We start from the raw sequence: 17752 nt of genomic DNA on the forward strand, positions 1-17752 counted from the left end.
GATTACAGGCTTGAGCCACCGCGCCCGGCCTTTATGATTTTTAAGGTTAGGAAATTGAATTTCCTTCAGAGATTTAGTAAATATTCACTTTTGTGTTCGAGTTTAACATTTTTTTTTCTATCACCTACCAGAAGGAACATTTTGATTTTTCTTTATTTCATTTTGTTTTACATTTAATATAAAACTTAGAAAGTTAGCTTATAAAAATGCTTTATTTATTTATTTGCTTGTTTGAGACAGAGTTTTGGTTGTGTTGCCCCAGGCTGGAGTGCAATGGCTCAATCTCTGCTCACTGCAACCTCCACCTCTCAGGTTCAAGCGATTCTCCTGCCTCAGCCTCCTGAGTAGCTGGGATTACAGGCGTGTACTACCACGCCCAACTAATTTTTTTATTTTTAGTAGAAATGGGGTTTCACCATGTTGGTTAGGCTGGTGTCGAACTCCTGACCTCCAGTGATCCGCCTGCCTTGGCCTCCGAAAGTGCTGGGATTACAGGCACGAGCCATCAGGCCCGGCCACTTAATTTATTTCGATGTATGGTTTGTGATGAGAGTTTAAGTTGAATTTTCTCGATGCATTAATTAGTTTCTATAACGTAACTTTACAATTCCTAACGCTTACGTTTCCCCTGGTTTTCTGAAGTACTGTATGTGAGAGTTTCTTTCTAGCCATCATTTTCTCTTACTGATCTCCTTTGACACTCTGGGAATGTATCGTAAGGAAATAATCCCGAATATACTCTACTTATGTTAATTTAGCTTTTGTGCCAGTTTCACACCGATCTCCTGTCGTAATGCTTGTTTAATAAGATCAGGAACAGAAGCTTGTTTTGAAAGTAATAAGCATTGTTAACTGCCCCCACCTGGAGCTCCTGTCCCTGCACCCACTCTGACGGGCTCTCTGCTGCGTGGTGGGAGGGGCATGCTCTTCCCTTAAGCTATGTTTGCTGCAGCCCGCGTGCTGTCTTCTGACTCCCATCTTCAGAAACTAACCATCTGATCAAAGCATGCCTTTCTGCTGCTAGTTTAAATGTGCACTGTAAAAATGTTTGTAAGGAATATACTTGTGCATTTATAAATTCTGTAGTTTTTGATTTCATATATATGTATATTTCAGCCGGGTACCCGAAACTTGGAAGAGCCTTATACGTTTTGTAACTTCTTTTTTTTGGGATGGAATCTTGTTCTTCATTGCAGCATCAATTTCTTGGGCTCAGGTGATCTCCTCCTTCAGCCTCCTGAGTAGCCGAGACTAAGGCTGCTACATTGCCACCATGGCTGGCTAATTTTTCTATTTTTCTTATAGAGATGGGGCCTCACTATGTTGCCTAGGCTGGTCTTGAACACCTGACCTCAAGTGGTCCTCTTGCCTCAGCCTCCCCAGGTGCTGGCATTACAGGTGTGAGCCACCATGCCTGGCCATTTTTTATCCTCTTCAGATTCATGATTTTTAAAAATCCACTGTGCATTTTCTCATAGAGGTAAGCAGTGATGTCCTTGTGATGAACAGGGGGTCTTGTTTGTCTTGGAGGAAGCAAGAAGAAGCTCTCTGATAGCTGTCCAGCCAGGGTTGAGGTGAAGGCTCCCCAAAAAGACGGGGCAGCTGGGTATGTCCAGCAGGACTGGAGAAGTCTGAATGGTGGCATCCAGGTCAAGCTGGCTTCTGTGATGGGCCTAAATGTGAACCGGAACGTTGGGGGGTGGTGTGGCTTCTCACCCACTGACTCAGTGCTAAACTATGACACCAAGAGTCCATCTGCTTCCCTTGAAAACTTGAATGAGATTTTTGCTCCTTTATGACATAAATTAGTTATTAAATAGATCCAAGCAGCAGCCACCCCCTTGATGTGGGACAGTGTCCCACCTCTCCTCTTGGAATGCTGGCATTCAGTTGGGTGCCAGGTGCCACTCACCATTGCATTTGCACCCTTGCTTCTCTTAGGGGAGAAAGAGCGACCACAATGGGGAACAGATGGGGCTGCAGTGGTGGGGCCCACTGCTTACTTTTAGTCCTCCTTTCCCCTGTAGATACTGGAGTCTGTAGCCCAGGTCTGACCCTGTCTCACCCCAGGATTACCCTTGTCTGCTCCATCCTCTGCTTCATCCTGTCTTGAAAGCTGACTTTCCTCAGTGGCCCCATCTGCTCCTCCACGGCTGTTTCTCGTCCACTTGTGCTCAGCAGCGTTTGGGTTACAGCTCCTTTGAGGTTGTGGTACAGCCTCCCAGAGGGTTTGCAAAACCAGAAAGGTGACTCACCCCAGAGTAAGAGCCAGGTCCTGGCCATCTCCCTTCTCTCTCCCTTGAGACCTTCTCAGTTTCTTCTCTTCATGTGTTCTTAGGGAGAATGTTGAGATCGGAGGCCGTTTCCTACCTTCCACTCCAGGACTTGATGTCATATTTTCTCCTAGCTCCTGGCATAGGCTGGCAGCCTCCCCAGGGCAAGGACCGTCTTACTCATGTCTGTCTCTACTCTCCTGTGGTAGCACTGGGCCTGACACACAACTGGGGCTCAGTGTCTTTGAACTGGATTTACAAGAGGAGAGTTTGCAGTTGAGGTAGTCCTGGAGGTTGATAAGAACTACTGGCTGGGGAGGGCTGGGTATTTGCTTCTGGCGAGGTGGTGCTGCACACCCTCATTCAACAAGAGTCACAGAAAGCGTCCTGGGCACTGGACGGCAGTGAGCAGGGAGCTGTCCCTCCGTAGGGAGAGGCGGGCAGAGGCTGGAAAGGGGCCTCCTGGTCCACAGCGTGAGTGTTGGCTTCAGACCTTGCTCTTCTGCCTGCCGGCTGTGTGGCCTTGAACAGCTCACAGATATTCCTATAGCTCAGTCTCCTAGTCCTTCAAATGGGGTGTGAGTAGTGCCTACCCCACAGGGCGGCCGTGAGGATTTGAGGGATGACCTGGTCTCTCTAAGCGCCCACACAGGTTAGCTGCTGAGGTCAGCGATGATTGGTACGTTCCTCCTTCAGTAGGTGGTTTAGATTACCTACCCACTCCCATGGGGCCCACCCCAGGCACAGCAGTGACTGAGGATACATTTCTCCAGCTGTGCCATATTGAATGTGAGTCAGCTCTGTTGTTTGAATCAGATGCGGTGGGAATATACTTTCACAGTGTCTTTTCAATGCTGTTAAATGATAATAAAACAATTATGTGTGCCTTCAAGTAACTTGATTTTAATTTTAATTTTTAGGAGAACGACACATTGGATACAGAAGGGAGGTGATCATGCACCATGGCACTGGCCCCCAGAACGTCCAGCATCAGCTGCAGAGGCCCAGGGCCTGCCCTGGCAGCGAGGGTGAGGAGCAGTCGGCCCACCCCAACCCACCCCCGTCCCCGCAGCTCCCTTCGCTCCCTCAGCGAGCCCATCGGCACCCCAGTCTCCCAGTTACCAAATACAGCAGCTGATGAATAGGAGCCCTGCAGCCGGGCAGAATGTGAACATCACCCTGCAGAGCGTGGGCCCTGTCGTCGGGGAGGGCGAAACCGCAGCAGATCACACTGGCCCCACTGCCCGCTCCCCAGCCCCACCTCTTCCAGGGCTTCCAGTTCAGTGCTCAGCCTCGGCGGTTCGAGCATGGCGTCTCCATCAGTACATTCAGCGTACATCCCCACTTTTCCCAGCAGGCGTCCGGGCCCGCGGAGGCCGCCACGCGCCCAGCCCGCGGGGCCGGGGCAGGCCCTGCAGAATGTGCCCGTGCAGTGAACGGCGCCAGTGTGGCCTCCTGGCCCTGGGCTGGGCCTCTGCGAGGCAGCAGGCCCCACGGGGGGGCTTCGTGCCGATGCCAGGCCCGTGCTGGGTGGAGGCAGATCAGCTTTGGAGGGGCCCATCCAGTGGGGGACACTTTGGTTCAGGAGTGGGCAGGACTCACCCAACCTCGCCCAGGGAGCCCAGGTTCAGCTCCAGCACCCGGGTACGCCGCGATCACAGTCCGGGAGGAGCGGGACCCCCCGCAGCACACACAGTCAGGGGGCACCATGCCACCACTTGCGACCCAGAGCCCTGCACCGAGTGGGGCCGTTTGCCTGCAGCCCCGCCAGCCCAAGGGGCCAGCATCACCACGCCTAACTTGCCACCACAGATCAGCAGCATCATTCCGAGGGGCCAGCTGGTACAGCAACAGCACGGTGCCCCTGCAGGGGCCGCCGCTGTCCGGCCCCTGGGCTTCGGAGGGAGGGACGCCTGGCGTGCTGCCTCCCCGGGGGCTGGGGGCGCACGGGGCTTTGGGGATGACCGTCCCACCCTCCGCCCACCAGCCCGTTCCAGGACTGCCATGCCCCCAGGCTTTCCCTTTCCGAGGGGGCCTCCACTCACGCTGCGGTGTGGGGGAACGGGGGGAGCTGAAGAAGGTCTCCCAAGCAAGTTGGAGGAGATTCCCCCAGGGCCTCTCCGGAGGATGGCGCAGATGAGGAAAGCAGTGCCTGGACTATCATTACCAGGAGATGCAGGCCCTCTGAAGAGGTCTTCAAGGAGTATTTTGATTGAACTGCTTTTTCTTGCAACACTTTCAAGGGAATATGATGGATTTCTTAGCTTTCAAGAAGAAACATTATGCCCCGTTACAAGCATATCTTAGGCAGAATGATTTGGACATTGAAGAAGAGGAGGAGGAGGAGGAAGAGGAGGAAGAAAAATCTGAGGTTATCAATGACGAGGTAAGAAACAGGAGTTAATTTGCTTAGTCATTATGCTACAGTGAATTAAGTAATAATTTATTGAGCCTGCGGTATTTTAAGGTTTTGGTTTCACAAGGATTTGAGCCATAAGTAGAAGTGAAGAATATGTTTGGCCTCCTTCATGGGAAGGAAGAGCTGTTGAGCCCAGAAGTGTCAGGAGGAAGGGACGGAGCTGCGCTACGATGAGTGCGTATTCAACACCCAATGTTTTCATTGAGCACCAAGGGTTCATCTCAGGTTCAGAGAGCTCAGCAAGCATGTCCAGTTTTTCCCCCTTGTATCTGGGTGTGGTTTGTTGGCTGACGCTGACAGCTATCACCGGCCAAAAGTGTGAAGGCCCAGCACCCTTTGTCTGGTTTTCCAAGTTTCACATTTTACTTCTCTAGAGCTCCTTAAAAACACCATCAGCATGGTTTTCAAACCGATTGAAGTCACTAGCTTTTTATAATAACCAGTCATAAGTCACTAGATGTATGTATATGGGACCTTCATCATTAAAATAGTTATTATGGCAAAAAACTAGTTTGAGAACTTACTCAATTTTTAGATGTAGTCTTAAAATTTGAGATCACACTTAAAACTCATTTTTACAAATACCTATTAAGTGATATTTAAGAGTGACTCTTTTTTAGAGAGTATACTTTTTGGGTGCCTGGAATGGCACATGATAAACCCCTTCACTGAGATTTCTTAGTACCAGGGTGAGTCTGAGACTTCCTGAAAACCAGAGTGAGAGCGGATTGGACCGTGACGCACTGTATTTTGTGCCTTTGTGTTCTGTAGTGTATACTATGTTGGTGGAGCTTATTTTGTTTTATGATACAGTTAAAATAATTTAAATATTTGTCAGCTCTTCTGCAAAGAAATCCGCTTTTGGTGAACAAAAGCTAGTCTCTTTGCTCAAGCAGTCCTTACTGGTATCTATGGATGTATTTGTGTGACTTTGCCATTTTGTGTTTTCTTTTAACACCTTTTCCAGGATGGACTATATTTATTTTTCAACAGGTTTATATGATTATTTTGAGGATTTCACCTCTATTGTCCTGAAACAGTAAAATTCATTTCTCTTATGTTTGTATACCAATGTTGTCTGTAAGCTCAATCCCCCTTATCTGTCTTAGAAAGAAAACAAATTCGTTTTTCTAACTTCCTGCTGAGAAAGACCTTTGCCATTCTGACCCTACATATAACAGAGTGGCTATTGTGCAAATTTCCTACGGAGTTCTTAGGGCTTTGTTACTTGAAGTCTGTCTGCCATATGCATTTTTAAAATTTGAAGTTGCAGAATCTAAAGATATTGCACTTTGACTTAAATTGTAGTTTCTGCAAGGTTTGCAGTTTGAGTTAGGTTGTTGTGCTATAAATCTGTCAGTTCAGTATCCTTTTACAGGATTTGATGCAAAACATTCCATTTTAAACCCCAAATGTCAGTGAGCTATCAGCAATAAAATTCTAACAAAATTTTGAGCAGTTGTAAAAATCATGTTGCCTTTTTTTCTCAAAATATTTCCTCTCAGGTAAAGGTTGTGACAGGAAAGGATGGGCAGACTGGGACTCCTGTTGCTATAGCAACCCAGCTTCCGCCAAAGGTTTCTGCTGCTTTTTCATCCCAGCAGCAACCATTTCAGGTACTTTTCGATGGTTCTCAAATGTAGTCTCATCCCAAACTTTTCCTTCATCCAGATATTTTAACCTTCAATATACTACTTGCTCTTCAGCATTTTTTTTCCAGAGCCCATGTCTTATTTTTAAACAGTAAAAAATCTTCCTGCATATACAATTATAAAATTACATTGCATGAGTTAATGATGACACAGATCTTAGTGCATTATTTTCTTTCATATACTTGTAATGCGGTAGTAGCTTTAGCCTGCATGTCATCTAATACTTAGTCCTGTTGAATGTGTACTCAGGATTCCTTGTGTGCTGTGTTTTACATGTTGGTTCTTTCTTGTGTCCTTTATCTGTATTTTGAGAACAGTGCAAAACAATAAGGAAAAAAAGATTCAAGTAGATGATACATTGGTATTTTCCACAGCTGGGGAACTGCTGAAGTGAAATACACTTCTGAAATCATCAGGACCATAGGCTTCTAAACGGATATTAAGTGAATGCAAACTGATTTTTTCAATTTTTTGCAAATTCACTCTGTTACATTAGTAATGCCAATTAGTTTAAAAACACAGGTCACTCACGCCTGTAATCCCAGCACTTTGGGAGACTGAGGCGTGTGGATCACCTGAGGTCAGGAATTCGAGACCAGCCTTGTCAACAGGGTGAAGCACTGTCCCTACTAAAACTATAAAAATTAGCCTGGCGTGGTGGTGCACGCCTATAATCCCAGCTAATCAGGAGGCTGAGGCAGGAGAATTGCTTGAACCCGGAGGCGGAGGTTGCAGTGAGCGGAGATTGTGCCACTGCACTCCAGCCTGGGAGTAGAGCAGGACTCCGTCTCACCAAACAAACAAACAGACAAACAAAAACAAACTGTCAAATTTCTACTAGTTTTGGAATAGATAGTGCTGGGTTGTGAAAGCAGTTTCATCCTTGGGATTTTTGTTGTTATTTTAAATTTTGATATAATTTCAAATGTACATAATAGTTGCAATAATTATTTAAAAAAACGCTTATACCCTTTACCAAATTTACCAGTTGTTTTTGCCCCATTTGCATTATTTTCATTCTCATATATATATACACCTATATAAAACATATCATACTCTTTTATCTGTAAATAATTCAGCATGTGTCAGATAAGACTGTTTCCTTACCTAATGGCAGTACAGTAATAAATATCAGGAAATTGTACAGTAATACAATAATGTATTCTAATCCATAGTTTACATTCAAATTTCATCTTTTGTCTCAAGGATGTCCTTCATAGTTTCTCCCCCCCAGTCCAGCATCAGGTTGTCATGCCTCTCTGGCCTCTTTAATCTGGGTTGGTTTCTCAGGCTTTCAGGACCTTGGCTTTGGCCTTGGCCTGGGCCTTGAAAAAGTATAGACCAGTTATTTTGTACAGTGTCCTTTGGTGTGGGATTGTCTGATGTTTTCTTGTGTCCTATTTGGATCATGCATTTTTGAGAAGATTGCTGTAGAAATAATGGTATGTCCAATTCAATGCCTTATCGGAAGGCTGTGATGTCACTTTGTCCTGTAACTGGTAATGTTACCTCTGACCACTTCGTTAAGGTGGTTTCTACCAGCCCTGGGCAGTGGAAATTTATTTATTTTGCCTTTTGTAAATGATGAGTAATTTGGGGGAAGATACTTTGAGACTATGTAAATATCCTGAATCTCCTTAAACTTTTACCCACTAGTTCTAGCATCTATTGATGAGTCTTGCCTGAATCAGTTATTGCTATAAAGAATCCGTGCTGGGTTTTCTAACTCCATCATTTTGTCTACATTTATTAGAATCAGTAGGCTGTAATATATCACTGTCAGTATTTATTTGCTTATGTTTGTTTAAACTTATTTAATTTACATTCAGTAAAATGCACTGTTTTTAGTCTGTGCTTGTGAATTTTGACGAATCCTTTGAGTTGCGTAACTACCGCCTCAGTCAAGTCAAGCGTGAAGTCAACTCTTCACGCCTCCCTTGACCTTTGTTCTCCATTGCTAATGATTTTGCCTTTTCCAGAATGAATATCTATGGAATCCTAGTCTGGGTTGCTTTTCAGTCTGGCTGCTTTCTCTTAAGATAATGCATTTCAGATTCATCTACTTTGTTTTATTTACCATTAATTTGTTCTTTTTATTGCTGAGTGCTATTCCATTGTGTGAATGTGCCCCCAGTTTGTTTATCCATTTACCCTTTGAAGAAGATTTGGGTTGTTTCCAGTTTTTAGAATTTGGGAATAAAGCTGCTGTAAATGTTCACATACAGTTTTTCTTGTCAACATAGGCATTCATTTCTTTTCTTTTTTTTTTTGAGATGGAGTCTCGCTCTGTTGCCCAGCCTGGAGTGCAGTGGCCGGATCTCAGCTCACTGCAAGCTCCGCCTCCCGGGTTCCTGCCATTCTCCTGCCTCAGCCTCCCGAGTAGCTGGGCCTACGGGCGCCCGCCACCTCGCCCGGCTAGTTTTTTGTATTTTTTTTAGTAGAGACGGGGTTTCACCATGTTAGCCAGGATGGTCTCGATCTCCTGACCTCATGATCTGCCCGTCTCGGCCTCCCAAAGTGCTGGGATTACAGGCTTGAGCCACTGCGCCCAGCCAAGGCATTCATTTCGTTTGGGTAAATGCCTAGGAGTCAGAGTCTCTCTGAAACTATTCTGGTTTGGGTTGCTGGCTGCGTGATTTGAAAAAAACAAAACAAAACTAGGAATCAGATTTATGGGTATGTTGAATTTAAGAAACCATCTGGTGGGGTGCAGTGGCACACACCTGTAATCCCAGCACTTTGGGAAGCTGAGACGGGAGGATTGCTTGAGGCCAGAAATTTAAGACCAACCTGGACCAGGCACTGTGGCTCACGCCTGAAATCCCAGCACTTTGGGAGGCCAAGGTGGGAGGATCACTTGAGGCCAGGAATTTAAGACCAGCCTAGACTAGGCATGAGGCCGAAGTGGGCGGATTACCTGAGGTCAAGAGTCAGAGACCAGCTTGGCCAACATGGTGAAACCCTGTCTCTCCTAAAAATACAACAATCAGCCGGGCATGGTGGCACATGCCTGTAATTCTAGCTTCTCTGGAGGCACGAGAATTGCTTGAACCCGGGAGGTGAAGGTTGCAATGAGCTGAGATAGCACCACTGCACCCTAGCCTGGGCCACAGAGTGAGACCCTACCTCAAAAAAAAAAAAAAAAAAAAAAAAAAAAAAAAAAAAAAAACCCACCCTGTCTACTAAAAATTTAACAATTAGGCCAGGCGTGGTAGCTCACGCCTGGAGGCCAAGGCAGGCAGATCACCTGAGGTCAGGAATTTGAGACCAGCCTGGCCAACATGGTAAAACCCCATCTCTACTAAAAATACCACAATTAGCCAGGTGTGGTGGTGGGCACGTGTAATCCTAGCTACTCGGGAGGCTAAGGCAGGAGAATCACTTGAACCTGGGAGGTGGAGGTTACAGTGAGCTGAGTTCACCCCATTGCACTCCAGCCTGGGTGACAAGAGTGAGACTCCTCCCCCCCCAAAAAATAATAAAAAGCTGTGTGTGGTGATACACACCTGTAGTAGTCCCAGCTACTTTGGAGGCTGAGAAGGTGGAAGTATTGCTGAGTCCTGGAGTTCAAGGCTGCAGTGGGTGGTGGACATGCCAGTATACTCCATCCTGGGCCACAGGGCCACATAGTGAGACCCTGTCTCAAAAAAATAAAAAGGTGGTTAGGTGCAGTGGCTCACGCCTGTAGTTCCAGCACTTTGGGAAGCTGAGGGGAGCGGATCACCTTAGGTCAGGAGTTCGAGACCAGCCTGGCCAACGTAGTGAAACCCCATCTCTACTAAAAATGCAAAAATTAGCTGGGTGTGGTGGCAGGCGCCTGTAATCCCAACTACTCAGGAGCCTGAGGTAGGAGAATTGCTTGAACCCAGGAAATGGAGGTTGCAGCAAGCTGAGATCACGCCATTGCACTCCAGCCTGGGCGACAGAGTGAGACTCCGACTCAAAATAAATGAATGAATGAATGAATGAATGAATGAATAAGGTTGGGCATAGTGGCTCATGCCTGTAATCCCAGCACTTTGGGAGGCCGAGGCTGGCAGATCAGTTGAGGCCAGGAGTTCGAGACCAGCCTAACCAACGTAGTGAAACCCCATCTCTACTTAAAAAAAAAAAAAAGAAATTAGCCAGGCGTGGTGGCGTGCCACTGTAGTCCCAGCTACTTGGGAGTCTGAGGCAGGAGAATCTCTTGCAACTGGGAGGTGGAGGTTGCAGTGAGCCAAGGTCGCACCACTGCAGTCTAGCCTGGGCGACAGAGTGAGACTGTCTCAAAAAAAAAAAGAAAAGAAAAGATGAAAAGAAACTTCCAGACTTTCCCAAAGTGCCTGTACCATTTTGTGTTCCCAGTAGCAATTTAGGATAGTTCTTTTTGTTTTGCTTCCTCCCTAGTACTTGTTATTGTCAGTTTTCTTTTTTAGTCATTCCAGGTCTAGTTTATTTTAATTTGGATGTCTCTGAAGACTAATAAAGTTGGGCATTTTTTCATTTGCTCTTCGTATATCTTTGACGAAGTATCTGTTCATGTCTCACCCATTTTTTCACTGAGTTATTATTGCATTTGAAAGTCCTTCACATAATATGGACATGTTTTTTGTCAGCTACATGATTTGCAAATATTTTTTCCTGTCTTTGGCTTGTTTTTTCCTTCTCTTAACACTATCTTTTTCAGAACAAAAGTTTTAAATTTTGTGGAAGTATAATTTATCATTTTTTTCTTTTATGGATTTGCTTTTGATGCCATATCTAAGAACTCTGCTCAATCCAGGGTCAGAAAGATGTTCTTCTGTGTTGTCTTCTAGAAGTTTTACAGTTTTACTTTTAGATCTGTGATTTATTTTGAGTAAAGTTTTGTGTAACATGGCAAACATAAGAAATTTGCATGTGAGTATTCAATTGTTCCATGCCATTTCTTGAAAAGACTATCCTGTGTATGTTGAGTTGACTTGCATCTTTGCCGAAGATTAGTTGACCTACTTGTATGATTCTGTTTCTGGATTCTCTTCTCTTCCCTTCTCTTTAACTGTGTGTTTTTCTCTTTGCCATTGTCACCCTATTGTGATTAATATAGCTTTATTTAAGTTTCGAAGTCAAGTAGTGTGAGTTCCCCAAGTGTGTTCTCCTTTTTCAAAATTATTTTGGTCATTCTAGTTCCTTTCCCTTTTTGTATACATTTTAGAATCAGCTTGTTGATATCCTTAAAACATCTTCCTGGAATTTTGTTTAGAATTGTGTTGCATCTATTGACCTGTTTGGGGAGGAATGATATCTTAACAATATGAGTCTTCCAGTCCATGAATATGGTATATCTCTTCATTTATTTCAGTATTCTTTGATTTCTTTCATCAGCATTTTGTAACTTTCAGCATACCATATATTTTCTTAGATTTATTCCTCAGTATTCCAATTTTGGGGGGTATTATAAGTAGTACTTTAAAAAGTTTCCAGCTGTTTATTGCAAGTATATAGGGTGTACAGTTGATTATTTGAACCTACATTCTGCAACCTTGCTGAACTCATTTATTAGTTTTAGGAGCTTTTTTGTAGATTCCATGGGATTCTCTACATAGAGAATCATGTCTGCAAATAGAGCAGGATTTGTTTTCTTTTTCAATCTGTATGCTTTTTATTTCTTTTCTTTTCTTTTTTTTTTTATTGTACTGGCAAGGGTGTCCAGTATGATCTCCTTCCTGATCTAGGGGGAAAGCCGTTAGTCTCTCACCGTTAAGTAAGATGTTAACTGTAGATTTTGCAGATTTTCTTTATCAAGGTAAGAAAATTCCCTTTTACTCCTGGTATATCATGAATTGATGTTGAATTTTGTCAAATACATCTATTGACAATGATACGTGTTTTTTCTTCTTGAGTCTGTAAAAATGGTAAATTACATTAAATTGATGCATACTTTACAAACAGAACACACAGATCTTCAGTGTTAACAGTTTGCAGAGTTTTGATAAGTGCATACACCCGTATAACCCACACAATGGTCGACATGTCCATTTCTATCACTCCATGAAGTTGCCTGATGCTCCTTGCCAGTCATTTACTGCTCAACCCCCCTCCTGGTGGTTCTGTTATTATTTATTTTGATACTCAGGTTATCTGTGATTGACCAACTGGAGCCTGTTCAAGCTGGCTCTAGTATACTTTCAACATACCTCTCTTACTTCCTTATGGCACAAAGTGTTTAAAGTTCACCTTGTATATATATATATATTCCTTGATCCAGCCCTGGAATCAGCCATTTCGACAAAGAGCCTGGTTCCTTTCGGTGGAGAATAGTAATTTGATTCTGCTATTTAGGTACTCATTGTAATGGGTTTTATACAATTGAAGATAACTCTTGGCTGGGCACGGTGGCTCACACCTGTAATCCCAGCACTTTGGGAGGCAGAGGCGGGCAGATCACCTGAAGTCGGGAGTTAGAGACCATCCTGGTCAACATGGTGAAACCCTGTCTCTACTAAAAAACAAAAAAATTAGCTGGGTGTGGGGGTGTGCGTCTGTAGTCCCAACTGCTCAGGAGGCCGAGGCACAAGAATTACTTGAACTCAGGAGGCAGAGGTTGCAGTGAGCCAAGATTGTACCACTGCACTTCCTTGGGTGACAGAGCAAAACTCTGTCTCCACCACCCCCATCCCCCCTAAAAAAAAGAAGATAAGTTGGTGATTATCAGAAAATTTGTGAGTTTTACATCTTTACTGCTAATGCCTGGAGGAATATATTAATGCATTTATAGACCACATTGATAAATATCTGCATTAGAACAGGAGGACAATAGGCCAGGAGTGCCTGTAAACATGAAAAAGAGATGCAGTCTCTACAATACAAATTAAACTGCTCAGACTTTCCATTCCATGCACAAGACTGCCAAGAGTTAAACTGGAGAGAATCTGTTGATGTAGAGCGGTGGGATTCTCGTCTGCTTTTGATGAGAGTGGAGCTTGGTCTAGTTATTTGGAAATGTTTTGCATCATCTGGAAAAGGTGAGCAGAGAGCATACTCTGACCAGCACGGTGCTCTAGAGAGACTTGTATCTGCCCACCGGAACGCACGTGCAGCGATGCTCTAGGGAGACTTTTATCTGCGCACCGGAACGCACGTGCAGCCCCGGAACGCACGTGCAGCCCCGGAACGCACGTGCAGCGATGCTCTAGAGGGACTTGTATCTGCGCGCCGGAACGCACGTGCAGTAATGCTCCTCGCAGCATTGTTTTTGGCAGCCCGAAATTGGAAAGAACCAGATTGTCCATTGGCCACACAATGTGTGGGGCTGTGTCCTGGAGGAGTACTAATAGAGCACTCAGTGCAAAACAGAGAGCCCTGCCATCGTGCACGTCGATGCGCGGATGCGCGGGTGTAAGCACAGCCAAGAGGGTTTAGACACACACCCACAGGTGATGACACTGTAAGGAAACAGTTTTTTGTTTGTTTGTTTTTGCTTTATTGAGGTATAATTGGCAAATAAAATTTTATATAAAATATACAAAGTGATTTGGTGTAAGGGTAGCGAGGTGATTACTGCAATCAAATTAATTAGCAGTTACCCTTGTTGTGTTTTGTTTGGTGAGAATGGCTAAGATCTACTCTTTCAGCAAATTCCAAGTATACAGTGCAATATTGTTAACTATAGGCTGGGCACTTTGGCTTACACCTGCAATCCCAGCACTTAGAGAGGCTGAGCCTGGAGGGTCGCTTGAGACTGTGTATTCAAGACCAGCCTGCACAACAGAGGACACCATCTCTACAAAAAAATTAAAAAATTAGCCAGGTGTGGCATGTGCCTGTAGTCCCAGCTATTCATTCAGAAGGCTGAGGCGGGAAGATCGCTTGAGTCCAGGAGGTTGAGGCTGAAGTGAGCTATGATTGTGCCACTGCACTCCAGGCTGGGCTATAGAGCAAGACCCTGTCTCTTAAAAAAAAAGATTACACATGTGATACTGTACAGCATTTATCTTTTTGGCTTATTTCAGTTAGCATTATGCCCTCTAAGTTCATTCATGTTGTCGTAAATGGCAGGATTTCCTTGCTTTTTGTTACCGAATAGTATTCCATTGTGTATATACTATATTATCTGTTCATCTGTTGCTGGACACTGAGGTTGTTTTCATAGCTTGGCTGTTGTGAACAGGCTGCAGTGAACACAGGAGTGCAGATACCTCCTCAAGACGTGGATTTCCTTTCCTTTGGCTGTGCACCTGGAAGTGGGATTGCTGGATCATATGTTCATTTTATTTTTACTTTTTTGAGGAACCTTCATACTGATTTCAATAATGGCTGTAATAGTTTACATTCCCACCAACAGAGCACAAGGGTTCTTTAGGGAAATATTTAACATACATTTTGGGTAGTTAGTATAGAAGCGGATGTATGGAGTTTTTAAGATATGGGTAAATTTTATTTCTTTTTTTATTTTGTCTTCCGGTATAATCTCAAGAGCCAAAGTTAATTCTTAAGGCATGTGATGAGTATGTAGGGATTGCTTTATTATTACTGCTTTAAATTGTATGTATGTATTTTTCCACTTTCCTCTTCAACATTGTATTATGAAAATTCCAAACAAGTTGAATGGATTGTTTAGTGAATGATATCTTACTATTTAAATTCTATGATTAATTTTACTGTGCTTTGAAAGCCTTGCATATATTTTATAATTTCTTTTGTGTGTGTGATATATTTCCTAATAAAAAATTGCTTATAAGTCTGAAAGAGGAAAACCAAGGAGTCTCCATTTTGAGTTATAGACTTTTGAGGCGAGTAACAGTGGATATCTATCTAAGAAAATAGAAAAGGGTTAAAATGAAAAACATCCATTTCTTTGGGATAAAAAATTCAGCATGGGTTTTTTTGTTTTTTTTTCTTTTTTTTTTTTGAGACGAAATCTCGCTCTGTCACCCAGGCTGGAGTGCAGTGGCGCAGTCTTGGCTCACTGCAACCTCCACCTCCTGGGTTCACGCCATTCTCCTGTCTCAGCCTCCCAAGTAGCTGGGACTACAGGAGCCTGTGACCACGCCTGGCTAATTTTTTGTATTTTTAGTAGAGACGGGGTTTCACCATGTTAGCCAGGATGGTCTCGATCTTCTGACCTCATGATCCACCTGCCTCGGCCTCCCAAAGTGCTGGGATTACAGGCGTGAGCCACCACGCCCGGCTGAGTTTTATTACTAATAGCCAATTGTGTAATTTTCATTTTGACTAGTGAAACTCTAGAAATAGATTCAGAATTTTTTATTACATAAGTACTAATTTCTGTTTCCAAAAGATTTTTAGGTAGTATTATTGAGTGCAGAGGTGTTGTATATAAAATACAGACAGACATGCATTTATTTATAAAAAGATAAAAAAAACTATTCTAAGTACAGATTTTTCATAACTTTCCTGTTAGCGAAAATGAATAATTCGCCATAATTTTATCATCCTAACATTGAGATAGAGTCTCATTCTGTTGTCCAGGCTGGAGTGCAGTGGCGCAATCTCGACTCGCTACAGCCTCTACCTCCCAGGCTCAAATGATTCTCTTGTCTCAGCTTCCTGAGTAACTAAGATTACTGGCAGGTACCACCACACCCAGCTAATTTTTGTACTTTTAGTAGAGACGGGATTTTACCATGTTGGCCAGGCTGGTCTCGAACTCCTGACCTCAAGTAATCCACCTGCCTTGGCCTCCCCAAGTGCTGGGATGACAGGCCTGAGCCACCATGTCTGGCTGATTTTTTAATGTTGTATTGCATATATACTAGTTGAAACAAGTGAATTTATACTTTCTTATTTTTTCATTTAACAAATAATTCTTTTTATTTTATTGACTTCTAATAATTCTCATTTTAACTGCTGCTGCTGCTTCATTATTTTGAGGACCTGTAATTCATCTAACCACTTTCTAGCCTTAGGTTATGTCTGTTCTATTTAGAAAAACTCTTAGGAGTGACACTAGTGAGTCAGGAGAGCACAAGTCTCTTCGTGGTGCCCGCCGAGTACTCACTTGGTGTGTAGCTGAAAGTGCTGCTGGAGTGTGGCCCCAGCTTCGTTACGGCTTTTTTTGCAAACCCTGTTAACCGTTCCAAAAAAGGTTGAAACTTTGGGAGGCTACAGCGGGCGGATCACTTGAGGCCAGGAGTTTGAGACCAGCTTGGCCAACATGGTAAAGCCCCGTCTCTACCAAAAACACAAAAAATTTGGCCGGGGGTGGTGGCGTGTTCCCATAGTCTCAGCTACTTGAGAGGCTGGGGCAGGAGAATCCCTTGAACCCGGGAGGCAGAGGCTGTAGTGAGCCAATATTGCGTCTCTGCACTCCAGCCTGGGCGACAGAGTGAGACTCTGTCTCAAAAACAATAAAAATAAAAAAAGTTTAAGACAGAGTTTCAGGATGAGTTTTATTATTTGCAGCCAATTGTAGAATTTTTATAGTAAACTTATCTATGCCAGTTAAACTCCAGAAATAAATCCATAGTGTTCAGCATTGCATGTATTTCTTTTTGTTTCCAGAAGGTTTTGTGTTGGTGTTGAGTGCAGTTATAGTATAAAAAATAGTACTAATATTATTATGGTTATTTATGTCTTATAAAGCCCTCCTGATTGGAGCATTTTTTTTCAGTGATTATGATGTTAGAGAAAATGAGTAAGTATTTATGGTTTTGTGATCCTAACCTAACTGTTGTTTCTTTCGTTTCCTTACATGTGTGTTTGTATTTTTATTTATTTATTTATTTTTTGAGACGGAGTCTTGCTCTGTCGTCAGGCTGGAGTGCAGTGGTGTGATCTCAGCTCACTGCAGCCTCTGCCTCCTGGGTTCAAGTGATTCTCCCGCCTCAGCCTCCCGAGTAGCTGGACTACAGGTGCGTGCCACCACGCCCGGCTAATTTTTGTATTTTTAGTAGAGATGGGGCTTCACCATGTTGGCCAGGATGGTCTGAAACTCCTGACCTCAGGTAATCCACCTGCCTCAGCGCTGGGATTACAGGCATGAGCCACTGTGCCCAGCCAGTTTTTTGATTTTTTTTGTAGAAATGGAGGTCTCACTTTGTTGCCCAGGCGAGTCTTGAACTCTTGGGCTGAAGCAGTCCTCCCGCCTCAGCCTCTCAAAGTGCTGGAATTACAGGCATGAGCCACTACACCTGACTTTACAGTTTATTTATTTGTTTGTTTAAATGGGTTAGAAATTTTCCTCCTGGTAGCTGCCAACTACTACTAGTCTTAATTTCTACCTTCAGAATACCATCAGTCTATCCTTTTAGGTGGCAGGCGTTCTGTGAGCTGCTTTCTGCTGTATTTTCCTGGTGTAGTTTCTAGGCTCCCTGTAGGTTAAGGTAGGTCTTCCATGGATAAGCTCTGTTTTGGTATTGTCTCTCCTAAATGAGCACCCAGAATTACATTCCCTTCAGAATGTTTTTTCTTTGTGAGAATTTCTCTTT

At 43.8% G+C, this 17752-nt stretch overlaps 1 protein-coding gene across 1 annotated transcript in view; it reads left to right on the top strand.

Moving 5' to 3' along the window:
- Positions 1-17752, top strand: part of EP400 (E1A binding protein p400) — a 140473-nt gene that overhangs the window by 13636 nt on the left and 109085 nt on the right. Inside the window, 7 exon segments of the mRNA XM_017868826.1 lie at positions 3194-3334; positions 3337-3485; positions 3487-3666; positions 3668-3925; positions 3928-4041; positions 4044-4415; positions 4417-4659. Coding sequence (XP_017724315.1) covers positions 3229-3334; positions 3337-3485; positions 3487-3666; positions 3668-3925; positions 3928-4041; positions 4044-4415; positions 4417-4659 — 1422 coding nt within the window. The 5' untranslated portion in view covers positions 3194-3228.

Source organism: Rhinopithecus bieti, unplaced genomic scaffold (genome assembly GCF_001698545.2).
Source record: "Rhinopithecus bieti isolate Rb0 unplaced genomic scaffold, ASM169854v2 scaffold_4907, whole genome shotgun sequence".
Lineage (NCBI taxonomy): Eukaryota > Metazoa > Chordata > Mammalia > Primates > Cercopithecidae > Rhinopithecus > Rhinopithecus bieti.